This window comes from Diadema setosum, chromosome 1, assembly GCF_964275005.1.
Source record: "Diadema setosum chromosome 1, eeDiaSeto1, whole genome shotgun sequence".
NCBI lineage: Eukaryota > Metazoa > Echinodermata > Echinoidea > Diadematoida > Diadematidae > Diadema > Diadema setosum.
This window is the reverse complement of record NC_092685.1, coordinates 35,315,355-35,336,263: the sequence shown is the minus strand read 5'-3', so window position 1 is coordinate 35,336,263 and position 20,909 is coordinate 35,315,355. Positions and strand designations below refer to the sequence as shown.

The 20,909-nt window shown below is 38.8% G+C and overlaps 1 protein-coding gene across 1 annotated transcript in view; it reads right to left on the bottom strand.

The window, feature by feature from the left end:
- LOC140235714 (ubiquitin carboxyl-terminal hydrolase 34-like) overlaps positions 1–20,909 on the bottom strand; it is a 105,321-nt gene that overhangs the window by 57,453 nt on the left and 26,959 nt on the right. The window contains exons 8-24 of the mRNA XM_072315729.1: positions 15,420–15,478; positions 14,846–14,924; positions 14,062–14,280; positions 13,479–13,647; positions 12,518–12,636; positions 10,669–11,462; positions 8,233–8,600; positions 7,388–7,518; positions 6,803–6,930; positions 5,148–5,237; positions 4,231–4,329; positions 3,784–3,866; positions 2,969–3,123; positions 2,465–2,578; positions 1,453–1,552; positions 786–948; positions 140–266 (exon numbers count right to left, since the gene is read on the bottom strand). Coding sequence (XP_072171830.1) covers positions 140–266; positions 786–948; positions 1,453–1,552; positions 2,465–2,578; positions 2,969–3,123; positions 3,784–3,866; positions 4,231–4,329; positions 5,148–5,237; positions 6,803–6,930; positions 7,388–7,518; positions 8,233–8,600; positions 10,669–11,462; positions 12,518–12,636; positions 13,479–13,647; positions 14,062–14,280; positions 14,846–14,924; positions 15,420–15,478 — 2,997 coding nt within the window. The remainder of the gene's footprint in view (positions 1–139; positions 267–785; positions 949–1,452; positions 1,553–2,464; positions 2,579–2,968; positions 3,124–3,783; positions 3,867–4,230; positions 4,330–5,147; positions 5,238–6,802; positions 6,931–7,387; positions 7,519–8,232; positions 8,601–10,668; positions 11,463–12,517; positions 12,637–13,478; positions 13,648–14,061; positions 14,281–14,845; positions 14,925–15,419; positions 15,479–20,909) is intronic.

Here is a 20,909-nt window from a genome sequence, read left to right as displayed (position 1 = left end):
TTGAAGAATCCTATCAAACTGTTATCACCAAATGTGAATCCAAGACACATATGCAAACCTCTGTTACAGCATCTTTGTATTTCTTATCAAGTTCATGAAAGATATTGTATCTGGCTAAACTTTGAGAACCTCTTCTCACCTTGTCTTGCATGGATGCAATCTGGCAGATAACCCTGATGGTCGCTGACTGACCGTCCAGCAGGTGCTTCTGATGACTGGTGATCCCACATCCTTCAAGCTGCCACTGGCGCAGATGATAGGCATACCTGCAAGGGAAGCATATCAGACCTCTTGATTTTATGTTTTGGCTTCAATTTTTTCACAGCACGAAGTCAAAGGGGGGAACAATTCCAGCCCTAGAAGAAAGCTGGCACTACAGGATATTCACTCCAGTACAAAGAATTTTACGCAGTAGAGGTTGGGGATGCCACTAGCAATTATCATTGCTGTTTTAAGTCTCTCTTTGCAGGTACACACAACTCTACTGGCATGTAATTTTCATGGAATGAGCAGTAAAAAAAATTGGGAGCATAAAGTAAAATTGATATCACAGTTAGAAGTGCGTTATTAGAAGTCATCTTGAAACAGAGCTTGTAGCCAAACTTCCCGGTAGTCATGGGCTACCGGGTACAGCTTGATAGACACCTATAACTAGATATCACCATAAATTTTTAATATCACAATCAGTTGTCAGTTCAAATTTGGACACAGTCTTGTGTCCTAAGTCTTTGATCACAGTCATGGTTCAACATTTTGCATATATGCATGCTCAAAGAATATCACACCTTTTCCGGAATGCCTCCAGGTGAGTTTTGAGAAGAATGAGTCCCCTCTGGAGGATGAGCAAGCTGGCATCCCGAGACAAGCTGAGGTCTGCTGAAGCCTGAGACAGACTTTCCATGCAGCGCTCAATGAATTCCTCTTCCTTCTCAAGAGAGCCATTTCCTGCTGTAATACCAGATTGGAAACACATAAACAGTTTCAACAGGGAATTTGTCAACAGAGTAATCTTTGTCATTACTCATCATTGTCATCATCATCATCATCATCATCATCAACAACTTTGATGCATTTTCCAACATCACAGTCACTACCATCATTGTGAATTTCATCAAGATAAAATCAGGATCATAATCTCTGGTATTACTGTTAGCAGCAGCAGGGACTCTATCACTGTTATCATTGATGACAGCTCCATCAATATCCACTTCTTTCAATTCTCTTTACTACTTTTTCATTTTATCACTCATCATTTTTATTTGTATCTTTATACTTTTCAGAGGTCATAGAATTACACTACATAATTATTATCATGTTCTTCCCTTACACAGAGAGAGAAAAAAACAGTACATTCTAGGACAGTACATGATATATGCCATGCACTGATAATGTAAAATTGAGAAATTACAATATGACATTTTGTAATAGGAATATGAGCATTATATATCTCACCATTGATGTAGTAGGAGTTGATGTACTGTATAGCTGAAAGACTGACATCAGTGTTCTTTGCTCTCAGAGCTATCTTCCACAGGTGATCAATGCCTGGCATCTGTGATAGAAATGGCAGATAGAAGCATCTTGAAACACTAACTTCCTTGAAAAATGCCACACTCTAACAAACCTTTCTTACTGCAAACTGAAATGCCAGGGATTAGGCAGCAGCATCGCATCCCAAATCCCTGATTTTGATAGGTTGTAGCTGACACGTTGGGCTATTGTAATATGCCCTCTGCTGTTTTTGTTGGATATTAGGCTTAAGTTTAAAGTTTGACTGACATTGAAATCTAAGCTGCGTATTAGGGAGACTTTGTGCAATACGCATCCTGTATGGGTGTAACCTGTAGCTTACTATCTGCAAGATACATTTTCCAGCTTTGATTCCCTGCTCTTTGACAAACATCTAAAAAATTGCACGGCCAATCATCTCCCATCACAGATTAAACATATCACCTAATTTGTCAGTCTTGCCAAATTTCTCAGTCTGGAGTGTTGACAAATTTCTCAGTTAGAGTTGCTCATTGGCACATTGCATTGTCCCATACATGAGTATAGTATACGTGATGGTTAAGCAGGTGATTTGCTGGGTTGGAAAAACTATGACTTGGTTGTGGTGCCACATACACCTCCCCCGAAATATCCTGCATCATTTCTGTTACAAATTGTGCGGTCTTATTGCCAGCAAATACGGTATGCAAAGGGATCTGTTTATAAAAGAATATACCATATGGCATTGTCATACATAGTTTTGTCATCTTGCTGATCCATGTTTTTTAGCATATACCACACACTGGGAATTAAAACATAATTGAAGAAAACTTGTGCACACAACCACTTCAATCCCATGTGAGATTTGACTCACAACCTTGCCACAGAGGGCTAAATGCCATATTTAAGACCAAATACATCTATATCAAATACTTCATGCCAAGACCACATCAAGAGATGGGAAACCATGCTTTACCTCTACAGGAGGACTGTTGTATGAGGAGGAGCTGGCTAGTCTGGCCAGACTGCACAGCTGTTGGAAGAGGTTTAGGCCAGTCATGCTGATACTCTCTGGTTCTAGCTGTGGCATCTGTGCAAATATAAACAATATAAAAATTTCAGATATTCGTGATCATTTTACTAACTAATGACTCATAAATCCATTGTTTTCACAGTACAAAGAAAGCATTTTTTGCTTATTAGTTCTTTGTTTACAGTCATATTTCCAATGTTCACTTAAGCCTGTTTCTGCCTTTGCATGGCAAGCAGGGGGTGACATGTTGGTGAATCACTGGCTTGATTTTCCCACTTGTGGTATTTAAAAGATTCCATATCCAAACTTATACAACTTGAAGAAACAGAAGTCTGTTTACTACAGAATGGACACATTTCAATCAAACGACTATCATTCATGCAATGCACCACAATACACATGAGCATAATTTCCTTTGTTTTGGAAAAAGAGCAAATCAAATGTCACCTTGTGGAAGAAGATATGCTTGAAGTTCTCAAGGCCCAAGGCATGTTGATCTTTGTTATTGGCTTGTTGCAGAAACCAGTTGAGTGCTTCGTCAGAACAGTCTGGATCTAAGGCTAGGCATGACCACAATGTGTCAACCTGGTCAAGGGTCAATCCTGGGAGTAGGAACAAAAAACACAAGAAATATCTACAAATATCATGCACAAAGAAATACAGAACCACTTCAACATTCCATATTTTATGACACTTGAATGAATTGTGAAAAAATCAAAGACACTCTCCAGATGCATAACATACCAATTCAAAGATTTCACATGAACATTAACAAATTCACTGACATCCTAATGATGATTAAAATTACATATTAAACAAAATAAATAAACACACTGTATTAATTTTCTCTTTTCTCCATCTTTTCTCCATAGAAAAACTTCAACATTCCGTAATTTAGGATATTTGAATGAATTGTGAACATATCACAGACATCTTTCCAGATGCATAATATATCAATGCAAATATTTCACATGAACATGGAAAAATTCACTGACATCGGTAATGATGATTCAAATTACATATTAAAGAAAATGAATAAACACACTGTAATCGTCTTCTCTTTTCTAAATGTTTTTCTATATAACATGGAAATTATATTGCAAAGTGAAACAGAGGCATAAAAACCATAAACACACTCTAAAAGCTCACACACAGCATACACTGGACAACAGAATCACATTGCAAAATGTAAGTCAATGGTCAGTGTACACCTTAGCGTACAATAGGCCCATGCCCATACTCAGTCTACACTCTAAACTCACTGAAGTGATCTGGGGACCCTCCTGTTGAGAACACACATGTCAGGAACTGGAGTCTTGTTTGGATCTCCATTTTGTGACTGTAGCTATAGATAAATGGGAAACCAAGAGCAAAAAATCAGGGGGGGGGGGTGGTTATGAAGATATTCTCAAAGCCACTGTTACAGAAGACTCAAAATCCTTTAAAGAGAGAGAATACAAACATGCATCTTGATCTACTAGGTCATGGAATTGACATATATTAAACACAAAGATGTACAATACAGATACCAGATAGACAACACAAACAAATGAGTAACCATTTTATGACAACTTAGCAGTTAGCATGAATTACTTGTTTACCTGAAAAAAAAATAAATAAAACAGGTTAGGCAGTACAAACTGCTGAGATAATTGCACATGATAAGATATCAGTCAGTGTTAGTGGCAGTGCTGCACGAATTGACTTACAGCTGTTTGTCTGGCTTCTTGGCCAGTCGGACTTGCCCCGTGTAGTGAAGAAGGTCAGCAAAGAAGAGGCTCATCATCCCAAGCTCCCGTTCAGCCCACCTGGCAAGGAAACAGGGAAAGAAGTAACCAAAAGTCTCCTTTTTTCCTCTCCTCTCTGAAACACAAAAACTTCTAATATTCATAGCAATCATCAACACTATCCAATAGGTGCCAAATACAAAATACTTGGGAAACACATAAAGGTACATGCATGTCCTCACCAAAGTGCATCTACGCAGTTACAATAGAAGAATACATTTCCTAATTCTATGTAAATCAACTTCACTCTGAACTATACAAGATGAGCACCTTAAACCTGAAAATGATTCCACCTTCAAATTACGCTTTCAGGTAATATAACATTAAACTTTAAAAATGGTGCAACATAAACAAGTCATTCACAAACGCCATTGGACATTTTTGGAAGGAAGGACTAATGACTAGATAACTGCCAGAAATGACATTCTTGGGGGGATAAAGACAGAAATAGGGAGCTTTAGATTTTAGACGCGCGGACGTTCAAAGGAAAAAAACATGTTCTGAGCGTGCGCAGTAGCGCGCGTAAAGTCAATCTATTTTTAGCTTGCGTCGCCTGAGTTTTTCACTACGCGTACTGGGCTATTTTCACGTCCGCACAGTTTGCCACGTAGAGAGCTTCTTCATGCACTAATCATATGGGGGCGCGATTTTATTTTTTATACGTTGCGTCCCAGCGTAATCTAAAGCTACTTTTCCACACGACGCAGGGAGAGGAGAACGTCCAGCGCAAGCATCGGCTCAAACGTCCGCGCGTCAAAATCTAAAGCTCCCTAATGACATTCTTTGGGGGATAAAGACAGAATTTACGCCAGAGGGCTCAGATTGGAGTATTAACTCACATGGTAATCCAGTGAGTGTTGTAGTTGTTGCGGTATTGCTGGAAGGATGCAAAGAGCTTGGGGATCAGTCGCAGGGACACCACCACAGACCTGGAAAGAGAACACAAAATTAACTTTTGAAAAATGATTCAACAGTAATAGCCATCAATGAACATACCATAATACATGTTAAAATATCCAGGCAACATCTACAACAATCATAAGACTATAAATGTCGCTATGGTGACTGGTATGCCTCCGCCATAATGCATGATACTCTTAATAATAATAGGACTAGATAGTACATGTGGACAATGTGTGATTACATTTTCACAATATTGACAAAATATTAAAAGGACAAGCTTGTCACAAATGTGTTGAATGTTCACCTTCCTTGACCTAGGTTTAATTGGATGAATAGGAGAGCATGTATTTGGGGATTTAAGGACTTAAACTTGACTTTGACCCATTCATATGTTTATGCATAGAGTAATTTTCAAGGTATGGAGAAAAAGTGCAATTTCTGTATTGAATAGTAAATTGTTACCATTTTCATCTGGCCTGTGACCCTAAAATTCATAAGATAATCACTGTCAGGCAGAACATGCATATATATGTAGTAAGTTTCAAGATAACTTGAGCCACTTCCGAGATATGGAGGAAAAAGTTAGTTCAGCGCTTTCACTTGATCTTTTGACCTTTGAGGCAAAAAAAAAGAAAAGAAAAAAAACTTTCCAGAGAATCTCTATTAGGTTATATATGCATACACCAAGTGTAAAAAAAAAATAATCCTGCTGGCATTACATAAACATGAGGGAAATAGTAAAATTTTGAAGTGTTGCTCTTGACCTTTGACCCCTGACCTTTGACCCCATGAACCCTAAATTGTCTAGATAATCACTGCCAGTCAGTACATGTATATATACTATGTTCCATGAAGATACCTTGTACAATTTCCAAGGTACGGAGAAAAAAGTGAAGTTTTACTATTTTTACTTGACCTTTTGACCTTTGACCTCATGACCCCAAACTTTCATCAGATAATCTTAATTGGGTAATACATGTATACATTAAGTTTCAAGAAAATATCTTCAGGCATTGCATAGATATGGTGGAAATAGTGAATTTTATGTATTTGACCTTGACCTTTTGACCTTTGACCTTGAGCATGTGCACCCAAAAGTTGATAAGGCACAACTTCACCCCCTAATACACATACATGCCAAGTTTCATAAGGATACCTCAAAAGGTTTTTTAGTTACGCTGTCCACAAAATTCATTGCGGACGGACGGAAGGACGGACAGACGGAAGGACGGACAGACAACCCGAAAACATAATGCCTCCAGCACCACTTCATGGCGGAGGCATAAAAACTGAAGATTTGAGCAAAGCACTTACGTTTTAATCAATTTCTGAAATGTTACTTGATATTGCCTGACCTGCGGATCATAAATCATGAGTCTATTTAATACTAACATGCAGAAAATTAACAACACATTTCATTTGCAAACATGCACACAACACACCTCAGTTTTTGGTGAACTATATAGTTACTTAATTAATCATTTCATAGCAATTACAATGTCACACAGAAATGCCAAGGATCCAAACCAAATAGGTGTCAGTTCTCTACAAAGAGTCTTTACACCCTTCCTACGTGATGGCAATGACTGACCTGTGCTGTTTGAGGTTCTCTAGGCAGCCTTCCACAAATTTCATTCGGATTTCTCGCTCTGGAAAGACACAGACCAAGGAACACAGCAGCTTCTCTGCCTCTGAGGACAGTCCTTCACTGAGATGAACCTGACAGACACACATAAAAAATAACAAACACAAACATAAATGTGCAACACTCTTTTTTTAGTACAGTTTACACAATGTGAAATTTTACAACTACTAGAATCTGATACAGCAAAAATATATTAGTACAGGCTGACATGAAATTCACATCAGTGTCCCTACAGGTTAGAAACTACCAGAACAGAAAACTAAATGAAAAGCAAAAAAAAAAAAAAAAAAAAAAAAACAGAAATCAGCCCCTGGCTGCGCTTAGCCATTGGCTGAAGTTGTGTGATATAAGAGGCAGATCTGTGCACAATCACCACATCTAAAAGTTGAGGACTCCTGTGAAAAGTACCACTGAGATGACAGCTTTTCATCACGCTGTCCACGGTAACTTTATCAGCTACCGACTGTTCTTCAACATGGTCATACTGATGTGTATTTACAGAAAAATATGTTGGCACCAATGAAGACTCACAGCACTTTCATCCTGCACCAGGTCCCATAGGAGTGTATGTGCTTTTTTGCACACATCCTCAAACTTGAAGTCTCCAAAGGGTATCACGTGACCCTCCTCATCTTCCTCCTCCCGCTGTGTCGAACATGAACCTGGAAGGGGGCAAATCCAAGGCATATCAGTTAGACTGGTATGATGATTATATGCTCAAATCTGAGTTCAGGATTTCGTATCAAAACAATAGCAAGAATGATTTATGATATGCAGATAGCACCATGTAACATCATAACAATCCTGTCAACTGCCTGACATCTCAATCTCACTACTTTTACTATCAGAAATACAATGAGCTTAATCATGCACTTGAACATGTGAGAATGTCATGAATGACAAGACTTCAATTAAAAAAAGAAAAAAAAAAGGTCCTTTAACCAAAATCGTTATCATGCTCATATGAACACTGAACAAGATATTCTATATGTAGCACCAATTATGACATCATGTTCTAAATATTGTTTCTGTCTACAGTTAAACAGGCTTACTCTGCTCATGTTTATACTCTATGTGACACAAAATTAGTACTAGTGCCATTCAGGGGTCTAATGGGTGGAGGCACTGACAAATTAAGCCAACATCCTACATTATGTGAACTACACGCTCAAGCTTTTAATGGTGCTGGAGATAGTAATATCTATTAATTTTCTCCTGCATCTTTTGCTACATAAAGAAAACTAAATGGAATTAGAGGATGCAAACATGTACACAGTCCTTTCCTTGATGGACCTTTACTGAGTTACTTGAGCAAACCCTAAAGAAACGATTAGATGTAACTACACTATCTTCAAGGCTGAGAAAGAAAGACCTACTGGAAAGCCTGCTTCTCTGAACTGGAGACACATTGGCAATAGGTCGTGGCCTGCCCTTCACTTGTGGCTGCAGGCGGTGTGGATGATGGTGATGGTGGTGGTGATGGTGGTGGTGATGATGAGTGTGGTGGGAATGGTCAGGGTGCTGATCAAATTGGCTGAGCTGAGCACTCAGTTGTGCCAACGCGTCCTCGCACACCGAACTGGACTCATCCTCTTCATCCTCCCCATCAAAGTCAGCCATGTTCTTGTCGGACTTGGCACTGGCCTGGGAGCTGCTGCAGCTGCCTCCTCCTTCCTCATCATCATCCTCATCTTCCTCATCATGGTGGTGTTGATGCGGGTAGATGAGATTCATCATCATGGGTCTAGAGGCACCAGAAGTGAAGGAGCAAAATGCATCGTTAAGTCTAACACCAACACCTAATATAACTTATGAATACCAATCAACTGCAATAATTAAGGATTATCTTCTATCAAAACTAGAATTATCACTGAAGGTGATTAATACCCCCGCCCTTAGTGTTGCTTTATAGTATGTGATGTCATGAGGGCAATGACGTTAATACAAAGTTTGTGCATTTGTCGAATTGGAAACAGAATAATTTTAGTTTACTGTACAATTACAGAGTTGACACCGAGTATAAAACTTACAGCAAATGGAAACATGCTTTCCCCCAGCATCACTACACTTAAAGAGCATCATACACACCAAATTTGACCTTCATAGCTTGAATGGTTTATTTTGATACAAAAATGAGTGGTTACCACGGCAACACATTTTCCTTAAACTAATACATTGGTGTCTTCCAAAACTACACTTCTAGATCATGATACATACTAAATTTGACTTTCATTGCTTGAATGATGGAAAAGTTATTCGATCTGCAAGGTTTTGGTAAAATTGTGGTTACCATGGCAACGGTCTGTGTGACAAACACAAAAATTATGTGTTCCACATCTATACCTCAGGGCTATAATGCCTACCAAATTTGGTTTCAATTGCTTGAAAACTGTGGAAGAAGTTCACTCCACAGGATTAAAAAAAAACAAACATGTGGTTACCATGGCTACGCATTGTCCGATACAAATATAAAGGACATTTTGCAAAGCTAGACTTCATAAATTAAATGGTTCAATTTGATACAAAAATGAGTGGTTACCATGGCAACACATTTTTCTTATATTAACACATTGGTGTCTTGCATAACTACACCTCCTGATCATCATACATACTAAATTTGACCTTAATTGCTTGAATGATGTGGAAGTTATTCAATCCACAAGGTTTTGGTAAAATTATGGTTACCATGGCAACACTTTGTCTGACAAATACAAAAATTATGTGTTCCGCATCTATGCCTCAAGGCCATAATGCCTACCAAATTTGATTTCAATTGCTTCAAAACTGTGGAAGTTGTTCACTCCACAAGATTTCGAAGAAAACCTGCGGTTACCATGGCAACGCTTTGTCAAGTATAAACACAAAGAGTGTCTTGCATAACTACACCTATAGATCACCATAGATATCAATTTTGAAATTGATTGGTTAAATACTATGGAAGTTATTCAATCCACAAGGTTTTGGTAAAATTATGGTTACCATGGCAACGCATTGTCCGACAAACACAAAAAATATGTCTTGCACATCTATACCTCAATATCATCATTTACCCTAAGTTTCATTGAACTTGCTTCAAAACTGTAGGAGCCCGACCGCTCAACCGCCCGCCCACCCGCCCGACCAACATCGTGGTGATTCCTATACCGCCTTCACACTATGTGTCGAAATGTCGCGAACACAATCGGGAACGAACCGTGATTTCAGACTTATCCTGTCTCCGAAGCAACTTCTTCCAAGTGAGTACGTAGGCACTAGGCCTACTACCACTACTAGTAAGTTGCGCGTGCACGTACTGTGCTGTGGAGTCACCCGCAAACTTCACCCACGCGGCCACGTCACGTCTCGCATGCCAGTAAGGGTCCTATTTCTGCAGATTTTTTTCATTTATTGTCGTGCGAACAACACATGGCAGCTTCGCAGCAACAACCAATAGTCGTATTAACAGGAATTTCTTAAGAATGGAGAAATTTCAAATCATATTAAAGCTGTAATTCAAGTTGAGAAAACAGGAAGTACATGTAGAATACAGTCGGTTGTGTGTGTAAATAGCATTAGTCATATATCACGCCCGTACGAACGGAAGTGACTTTGCTACCGAACTATCCCATAATGCACCGTAAATGATACTTAAATCAACATCCGGGTACTTTTTACGTCATTGGCGATAGCGAGAATTACGCACAATACACTGTTTTGTACAAGAATTGTAATTGTCAGAATTGCCTATTAGAATGCATACAGAGGCATTTGAACAATTGTTAACCATCAATAACTATAAAAATGATTTGCTTGCATTGCAGGAATTTGTCTACCTTCTGATAGGTCTTGGTCTCTGCAGGAACCTTGGACAGTCATAGATCTCTACATCCACACCACTCTGTCCATGGAAGTATTCCTCAGAATTGTGTGAGTCTCTTGGAGACAGTCCATGAGTTTCTGACTCTGGTGACTCATCAATGGTAGGCAGCTTGCCCCTAACCACAGCCTCATGGGCCAGCTTGACAGGGCTGGTGTTTAACTCACTTGGTGAGAGCACTAATTCTCGCTGGACTTTCCTGTACTCCATGCTTGGGCTGGAGTCTGAGCTGTCACCCCCTTGCTCTCCTCCAATGTCCCCATGGTGCTGCGGTTCCTTCCCATGTCTCAAGGTCCGAGTCAGCTGTTTCAAGACTTCTCGTTGCCTGTGCACCTCTTCCCTCCTTGACACTGCACTCTCCCTTTCACCAATCTCCATGTCACTACCATTGCTCACATCCTCATAGTCACTCCCTAACTGCACCCCCTTGTCCTCGTAGCTGCCCTCTGAGGCATCGCTACCACTGTCTGTCTGATCTGGGCTTGTAGCCATGGCTTCATTTTCAGAGTCTATGCTGTCGGAATCATCTTGATCTGAAGCGCAGAGGGACGAGGAGTGACGGGAAGTTTTGTGGTGGCCACGACATAAGGCCACATCACTCTCTGATCGCCAGGACTCGGCATGGCTTGCCTTGGAGCTGTGCGAGTGGACTGACCGATGGTCATCAGGGTCATGGTGGCACAGAACTTCAGACGATGCATGGTCCTCAAGGTGAGTTGGATCTAAACCTACCACATCAAGGTGCTCCTCCTGTAAAAGGAAATATAAAAGAATATCTCTACGCTCTGTTTCGTACTTCTTGACATTGACTGCACTGCAATGAATGATTACACTGAGTCATTGGGTAGCCAATGTAAAGAAGATGCAGGTAAGGTTCATCAATATTTTACTCTGGTCTGGACAAGTTACTAGTGTCAAATTGACCACTACAAACAAAGATATCTGCTGTAGCATTAATACAAGGTGCGTGTAATTTTCAAATAAATTTAAGTACCTATTCAAAATGAGCATGACCTCTACCAAGTGATCAGCAATACACGAAAACAACATTGTGGCTGAACATGAAAACATCAGGCAAGATGAGTGTAGTGGTGTGATCCGAAATCTGTAAGTGACACATGTTCTCAACTATACATCTACATAAAATGAAACCAAAATAGATGTGATGCTCACACCATAATCTACCTCTCTTCACTGTTCAACTGGTTTCAGTGGCAATATACATGACAGGTATGCAAGGGACACTGATTCTCACAACCCGAACACCAAAATTCTGAAACCTAACAGACTGACTTAAAATACAAATGTGGATTTACTGAAGGCAGCAATATTAGAAAACATAAGTGAAAGTTTGAGGAGATTTCTATGCTTCATAATGTCATTATGGAGAATATACAAAAATAAAAATAAAATAAAATATATATTCACTTTTCTAGCATAAGGAAAGAGCACTTGACTTACCTCTTTCAGCAAGCAAGGGGAATAATATTACCCATAACATTGTGCCTGTATCACGTTGTGTACGTTTCATGAAAAATCAGATCTTGTGGAATTCACCCTATATTTTCTTTACATTGTTGTCCAAATGACATCAGGAAGTGTAGCAGTCTCCTTATCCAGCAATGACAGCACCAAAACATGAGAAAAATCATAACTTTTGAATCAATTAATGCCCAATTTTCCTTAAACTTTCCCTGTTGTGTTCCACTAATATTGCAGCTTTTACTCAATCCACACTGATATTTGAGTTTGGTTTCCTAATGTGAAGAACTTATGTCACACTCATGTATCATATCTATCCATACCTCCTCAGCACGCTGCTCACAGTGCAAGCAGCGATGGCACCCCCCTTCCTGGTCTTCCCTAATGCCAGGAATGTCCAGAGATCTGCTGTTATTTCGGTTGCTTCCAATGGATAGCGGAACTGAAAATACAAACATCCAACTCAACATTAGGATTTAGAGCAGCAGGTAACATGGTCATGCTTATGACAGATCCCATTTTACTATTTATCCACTGTGTCTGCTCATTGCATTATCATTTTATTATGTCTCTCAAGCACCTTCACTATTACTAATCTTTGAAGGTGCAGGGCCCTGTTTTATGAAGAGTTAAAATTGATTTTAAAGTTGATTTCAACTGTAAGTCTATGGCAGACTGTGTGGTAAGGAAATTTAAAATCGATTTTATCTTTTGATAAAACGGGGCCCAGTTCTGCTAACAATGAACTCAATCTATGTACAGTAATACATATAACAGTAAAAGATTTCTTTACATTTATTTACTATGGATTCCAATAATCATGATCATCTAGTTGCCAGACTTTTGGCAAAATTTTGAAACATATCATAGTTTACTCAGGAAAGGTTTGCATAAAATTGACTAATAGGTACCCAAAAAAGAAACTTTCCTAAAATGTTAACATATAAAATTTGACTTTTAAGCTCAAGGGTACATGAAATTTAACCATGACGTGAACTACAGAGTGTATTTCTTTTGATGGAGAAAAATATGAAATTAGGGCATTTCATATATAAATGTCTAGCTGAAAAATGTTTTGAATGACAACATGGTAACATTAACCAGAATCGTTTAGTGATGGCCATTTTGCGTGAAAAATTGTAAACATTTTCTCACTTTGCATTAGTTTGTTTTCAGCCACTTTGTTTTATATCATCTGCATACACAGATCTTCAGGAGAGGATGTTTCCTTTAAAGTTTAAGGGAGATATGGGTTATGTCATTATGTCAAAGACATGCACTGACCTCTGCCCTTCTCTAGACTGGACTTGAGGAGAGGGAAGTCTTGACTGCTGGGAGACATCTGGACCGGAGGTAGCAGCCTGCGAGGATGGGTGGTGGTGGCTGCCATGGTCCGAGTGGACAGGGCATTGTCCCACACGCACTTGGTGATGACTTGAGACAGGTAGAGCGTCTGGGCAAAGCAGCAAACACACATCAGAGTTATGAAGACTCTTTTGATCAGCAAGAAAATCTGACGAATCTCACTGCCATCACACAAGACAACTGTTTGTATCAAGCACCACTCTTTCCCTTTTTCTCCATTCTATTTTTATATATACGTCTATACAACTCTTTACACACATAATCGGACTGACATTCCTGGTTTGGTAATAAACAAAATATATCACAAGAAAATGGCAGCCAGACTGAATGAGCAAGAAGCTTCACAGTGATAATATAAGTGCATATTCACAAACAACTACTACAGAAAGAAGAGACCATGACTAACATGATATCTAGGAACTGTTCGTCGTTGTTCTTTTTCTACACATACTGACACCAAGCCAATGCATTCTGTCAGCCTCCTCTTCTGGTGGGATCTTACCTGTTCTGTGTGCTCTGAGGGGTGGAGCTTAGCCACTAGTTGCATGAGGTGGAGGAGCGGGCGAGACTCCAGATGTTTAATGAGGTGGGGGAAAAGGTCGTGGACGTAGCGACCCGAGTGCTTGAGTTGGGCTGCTGCCCACACGGTATCCAGCTGCTTTAGGGTGAGGGCGCCATCACTTGCCAGGAAGTTGAGTATCACCTGACACTGCTTGATGATCTGGAGTAAAGAGAAAGTGAAAAATCAATATACTTCAACAAGCCTCTTTGAACGTACACTTTGCACTCAGAAGCTAAATCTCAAAGGTATAATGTCAAAACTATCACCTAAGAAAAGAGCAAATTGAATCACAGTTCTTGCACAATTTCTTTTGGCATAAAGAGACCATACCAAAGATTAAGAGCATGTGAATTTTTAATCCCCATTTGGATGATCACATTCTGGACACTGTCTTGTAACAGAGGGACTGTTGTTCACTTACAAATTGAACATTGTTGTCATTATCGAAATTCTTTGAAACTTGGTAAATGTGACACAAATTAATTACAAATGGTGCAAAAGCAGCTCATCCTAAGGACATAGTTCATTGCAAGCAAACTCTTTCTTGGCCCTACAAACTTTAAGCTGACAATCCTGAACAAGACAATTCAAATCTGATGAGACATTCTTTTTTTCTCATCCCCTACCTTATTTGCATGGAAATGTGGATGAATTAGAACCAATGTTTAAATAAGAAATTAAGTAAATCATGCTATGACACTCTAGAATCACTCCAGGTACTCACCTCAACATGCATATTGGGTCCAAATATGTGTTCCACTATTTCCTTTTCTAGTAGCCATTTTGTCAGCTCAGATCCCATACTGTTACAGAGAGATAGAAAATTTGCAGTGTGAAGAGTATCATCTAATTTATTGATAGAGGAATAAAGAAAATGGTTTGCTTATATGCACAATTCACATAATACAGTGACAAACTGTGACTTTGATAATTAACATCAAGTACTTTCAGAAAAACTTGCAACATGACTGTAACTCCAAAAATCATTATCATTCATATGATTGCATAAATTCCATACTTTGAGATGAAACTGTATTCACGCTACTACACAATGCAAATTCTACGAACAAAATCTTAAAAACAATTAAATCAATAAATTCTTCTTTACTTCTTGACTGAAGACTGAATAACTTGTAATTTAGTGATAAATCAAAAGTTTGGCTTAACATAAATATAGCTATGTGTCTAAAATACAATGACACCAATATGTTTAATACTAGGTGAATATTTGGCAACTGTAACATAATTTAATCCACAAATAAATGCAGCGGGTTACACATGTTGCCCATCATACTCACTTTTCATCATCAGTTACTGATTCATTGTGGTACACTTCGTTGAACATGTGGATTTGATTCTATATATGAAAACAATTTTATGGCAAAGAAATATCAATGAATACAGTTGACAAATACTAAGCATCATCCTAAAGAAAGGTTCATCATTTCACTACATTTACAAACTGTAATAAAAAAAAAAAAATAATCACTTAAGCATAGCGATCATCTTCATCATGGCATCCCCCCCCCCCCCAAAAAAAATAAAAAAATAAAAAAATCTAATGAATTCAAGTAAATGTTTATAAACAAACAACAAAGCAACTTCTCACCAAGTTAACATGAAAATCAGCAACATTAATGCAACATCATGTTCACTCACTCTACATTCTTAAAGTGTGGGGGTGCAGGAAAGCCCTTGAGCATGATGTCAAAGGCAAATATTTTTTAATTGAAGTTATTCTGAATGAAATAAAGGTGACATATCACTCAGCAAAATTCATAAATGTCAAAAGCAAGTTCATTTCTAAATGTGCAAATACACTGTACATCATCTGACTGGGTTCTAGGTAACAAGAGTTCAATGCCTCTTGCTATGTACTTGTCCCTTGCTTTGTGCACAAAAAAGATTGCAATATCTTTACAAGAGACTTCCACTAGAGAGGTGTCTACTTCCACTAGAGAGGTGTCTACCCTGTCTTGTCAGATGCACAAGATCATTCTGTTGTTGGTAAACCATGAACAAAGTCACATAAAGATGTGTCATATGGGTAATGTCATAACCAACAAAACCAAAGCCAATTACTACGCAAGCAATGTTGCATTCTCAAACACCAACTGGGCATTTTAATTGTTAACTTACTGATAAGAAAATGGTTCTAATGTCTTCAAAATTTGGTTTGACTTCACTAAAACTATCACCAAACTAGAATTATCACTGAAGGTGATTAATACCCCCGCTCCTAGTGTTGCATTATAGTATGTGATGTCATGAGGGCAATCATACAAATAAAATGTGACCACAGTTGCTTGAGTGCTATGGTAATGGTTGGTTCCACAAGGTTTTGGTAAAAAGTGTGGTTACCATGGCAACGCATTGTCTGATACAAACACAAGGGACATTTTGCATAACTACACTTAAAGACCATCATACACACCAAATTTGACTTCATAGCTTGAATGGTTTATTTTGATACAAAAATGAGTGGTTACCATGGCAACACATTTTCCTTGTACTAACACATTGGTGTCTTGTAAAACTACACTTCTAGATCATGATACATACTAAATTTGACTTTAATTGCTTGAATGATGGAAAAGTTATTTGATCTGCAAGGTTTTGGTAAAATTGTGGTTACCATGGCAACGGTTTGTGTGACAAACACAAAAATTATGTGTTCCACATCTATACCTCAGGGGCATAATGCCTACCAAATTTGGTTTCAATTGCTTGAAAACTGTGGAAGATGTTCACTCCACAGGATTTTAAAAAAAAAATGTGGTTACCATGGCAACCCATTGTCCTATACAAATACAAAGGACATTTTGCAAAACTACACTTAAAGAGCATCATACACACCAAATTTCACCTTCATAGATTAAATGGTTCAATTTGATACAAAAATGAGTGGCTACCATGGCAACACATTTTTCTTATATTAACACATTGGTATCTTGCATAACTACACCTCCCGATCATCATACATACCGGTACTAAATTTATACTACACTTCTAGATCATGATACATACTAAATTTGACTTTAATTGCTTGAATGATGGAAAAGTTATTTGATCTGCAAGGTTTTGGTAAAATTATGGTTACCATGGCAATGCTTTGTCTGACAAACACAAAAATTATGTGTTCCACATTTATGCCTCAAGGCCATAATGCCTATCAAATTTGATTTCAATTGCTTCAAAACTGTGCAAGTTGTTCACTCCACAGGATTTGAAGAAAACATGTAGTTACCATGGCAACGCTTTGTCAAGTACAAACACAAAGTGTGTCTTGCATAACCACACCTATAGATCATCATAGATACCAATTTTGAAATTGATTGGTTAAATACTATGGAAGTTATTCAATCCACAAGGTCTTGGTAAAATTATGGTTACCATGGCAACGCATTGTCTGACAAACACAAACTAGAAATGTCGCTACGGCAACTGATGCCTCCGCCATAATGCATGATTCTCCCAATAGGTGTATAGTACAATGTCTTGACAATGTGTGATGACAGTTTCACATAACTGGCAAAATATCGAAATAACAGGTTTGTCAGAAATATCTTGAATGTTCACTTTCCACGAACTGGGTTTGCTATAATTGTCTATTAAAGAGTGCAGGTACACATATTTGGGGAATTGGAAATTTTTACTTGACTTCTGACTGACCTTATTATAAGTTTATGCATTGAGTATAATTTTCAAGGTATGAAGAAAGAGTGTAATTACAGTACAAAATATTTTTTTCCCATTTAAGGACGTTCCTCAGTTAAAGTGAAATCCATGTCATTTTCTTGAAACTTTCCATACCGTAACTTTGACCCATCCGAAGCCCAAATATGTAAATAAAACCGTAGGTTCATGTGCTTGTTTTTCTTCTACGAGACTTTGAAGAATATAACTTATCTGCCGTCCTGTACCAAAATGATAGTGTTACAGGATCAAGACAACGATTGGCGACAAAATCTGCAATGACAAACTTAAATCCCCATAATTCTTTTAAAATCCACGTTATTTTCTCCAAATTTGCAAGAATTGCAGGAAAGGGTACCCAAAACGAGGAAAAGGTTTTAAAGTTAGGGTTTACACTCTCATTCTTGAGCAAGCAGCGCCCTCACGCGGCAGAAAACACCGAAATCTCTCAAATCCTTCTCATCGACGTTTTCTGTTAGGGGTGAGCAAAAGGACAAGGTTCATAAATCTTATGCTGTACATTCACAACCCATGTCATTTTCACAAAACTTTACCAAATTGTAGACAGAGGCTTACTTATTCCAGAAAAACAATCAAAAGTTGGGGTTCATGTGCTCGTTTTTGTGCTAGCAGCGCCCCTATGCGACATATTATATCATCGTAAGTCCCCAAAATCTGGTCAGGAACCTATGCAGGGATGCCCTGACAGGGTGGGTTCATAAAACTTATGCTGTACATTCAAAACCCATGTCAAATTCATGAAAATTGACCAAATTGTAGAAAAAGGCTTACTAATACCAGAAAAATAATCAAAAGTGGGGGTTCATGTGCTCGTTTTTGTGCTAGCAGCGCCCCCACGCGACATAAGACCCCAAAATCTGGTTAGGAACCTATCCAGAGTAGCCCTAACAGGGTGGGTTCATAAATCTCATGCTGTACATTCAAAACCCATGTCATTTTCACGAAACTTAGCCAAATTATAGAAAAAGGCTTACTAATTCCAGAAAAATAATTGAAAGTTGGGGTTCATGTGCTCGTTTTTGTGCTAGCAGCGCCCCCATGCGACATAAATTCATCGTAAGTCCCCAAAATCTGGTCAAGAACCCATGCAGGGATACCCTGACAAGGTGGGTTCATAAAACTTATGCTAGCTGTTCATGCCAAACCCATGTCATTTTCACGAAACTTTGCCAAATTATAGAAGAAGGCTTACTAATTCCAGAAAAACAATAAAAGGTGGGAGTTCATGTCCTAACTTTTGTGCTGGCAGCATCCCCAGATGATAGAAATCACCTCACCGGACCCCAAAATCTGGTTATAAACCTCTCGTGGGTGTCCTGATTATAGGTGGGGTTCGTGAATGTCATGCTGTACATTCAAAACCCATGTCATTTTTACGAAACTTTATCAAGAAGGGTTATTTAATGCAGAACAATTGTAAAAAATGGGGGTTCATGTGCTTGTTTTAGTGCTAGCAGAGTCTCCTTGCGACAGAAATCATCGTATTTACCCCCAAATCTGGTCAGGAACCAATGCAGGGTTATACCCTGCTAAGTTGCATGAATCTCATGCGGTTCACTCGAAACCCCATTTTCTTAAAAAAAAAACAACAACAACAACAAACAAACAAACACACAAACAAACAAAAAACGTGTCACAATTGCAGTGATATGGTGAAAAATATTCAGAAAAAAAGGTCCATGTGCGTTTTTGTTATATTTCCCTTACACAGCCATAATGATATCATGTGGATGCAAGCGTAGAAAACTCCATATTATTGACATGCACGCTTGTTTGCTTTACCCACTTGCTGTAACCATGTACAGAAAGTGATAATGGAGGAAGAAGAATAAATATAAGGAAATGGGAGTTTTGGCATTAGTCTGACGGTCCTCCAAAGGAAAACCAAATCTTAATACAATGACGTTGATTGTAGATTGTATGTGTTGGTTGTTGCAGTGGTTGGTAAAGTGCGTGTTGTAAGCTATAAATATGTACCTTGCCCCCCCCCCCCCCACCATCTGTTACACCAGATTTGGTAATAAAAAAAAAATAATATATGAATGGTGAAAGTGATGAATAGTCTTGTTTGATAACACTTTCGTGACCTTGTATTTTGTAACCAAGAATAAAAAAAAACAATATTTGGTATTACATGTACTAGTAATGACAGGTTAAGATCTAATTTAGACTGATTTTTAACAGAGATACTCAGATTGTTTTAGCTGCTAGACCTAAAGATGAAATGTGTGTCATATGCTTGTTTTGTTGTTGTTTTAAACACCTAGTCAAATAGAGTAGTGAGCTTTAGACCCCGACTAGGGCCTATAGGCCCTTGGTACCTAGCACTCGACTTTACCATGTTGATGACCGCATAATGAACTTCATGTCATAAAACAGATCTATGGATTGAAAATGGAAACAGCTCTGTTCCACTTCCAAGCTTCGCGATTCCGTCAATCAGTGTTGTGCTACAATGACCATGTATATGCGGCTCGGACCGCTGATCTTTGCGTAGTATGTCCAGATTATAACGCGTACAGTCGGCACGCGAGCCGAACGAGGCCGCCCAGCGCGGCTGCCCGGCGCGGCCGCGGTGGGGAACTGTCGGGTATCCGTACGTGCACGTGCCACACTCTAGCTCCATCTACTAGCAGCTGCTCGGCTCAGCTAGCTCAGCTCATCACTCGACTCGTGCGTGCGCTTCTACGCTCTTTGTTACGTCACTGACACCTGCGCAGCTAGGATGCGCACAAACTCAACTGAGGAACGTCCTTAAACCTGACTTTTGACCCTTAACCTTTGACCTTTGACCTTCTGGCTGGAAATTTCCAAGAGAATCTCCATCAAGTAATACATGTACATATATTTAACACTTTTAAAACTAATAATGCAATCATTGCATATACTAGTATACATGTATGAGGGAAATACAGTAGTAACATTTTGAGGAGTTGACCTTGACCTTTGAACCCCTGACTATTGACCCATGACCCCTAAATTCCCTAGGTAATCCCTGCCAGTCAGTACATGCATATGGGCAATTCCGCGGTTAGTAACGTTACATTTGAACAAATTTAGATATTTGTTTT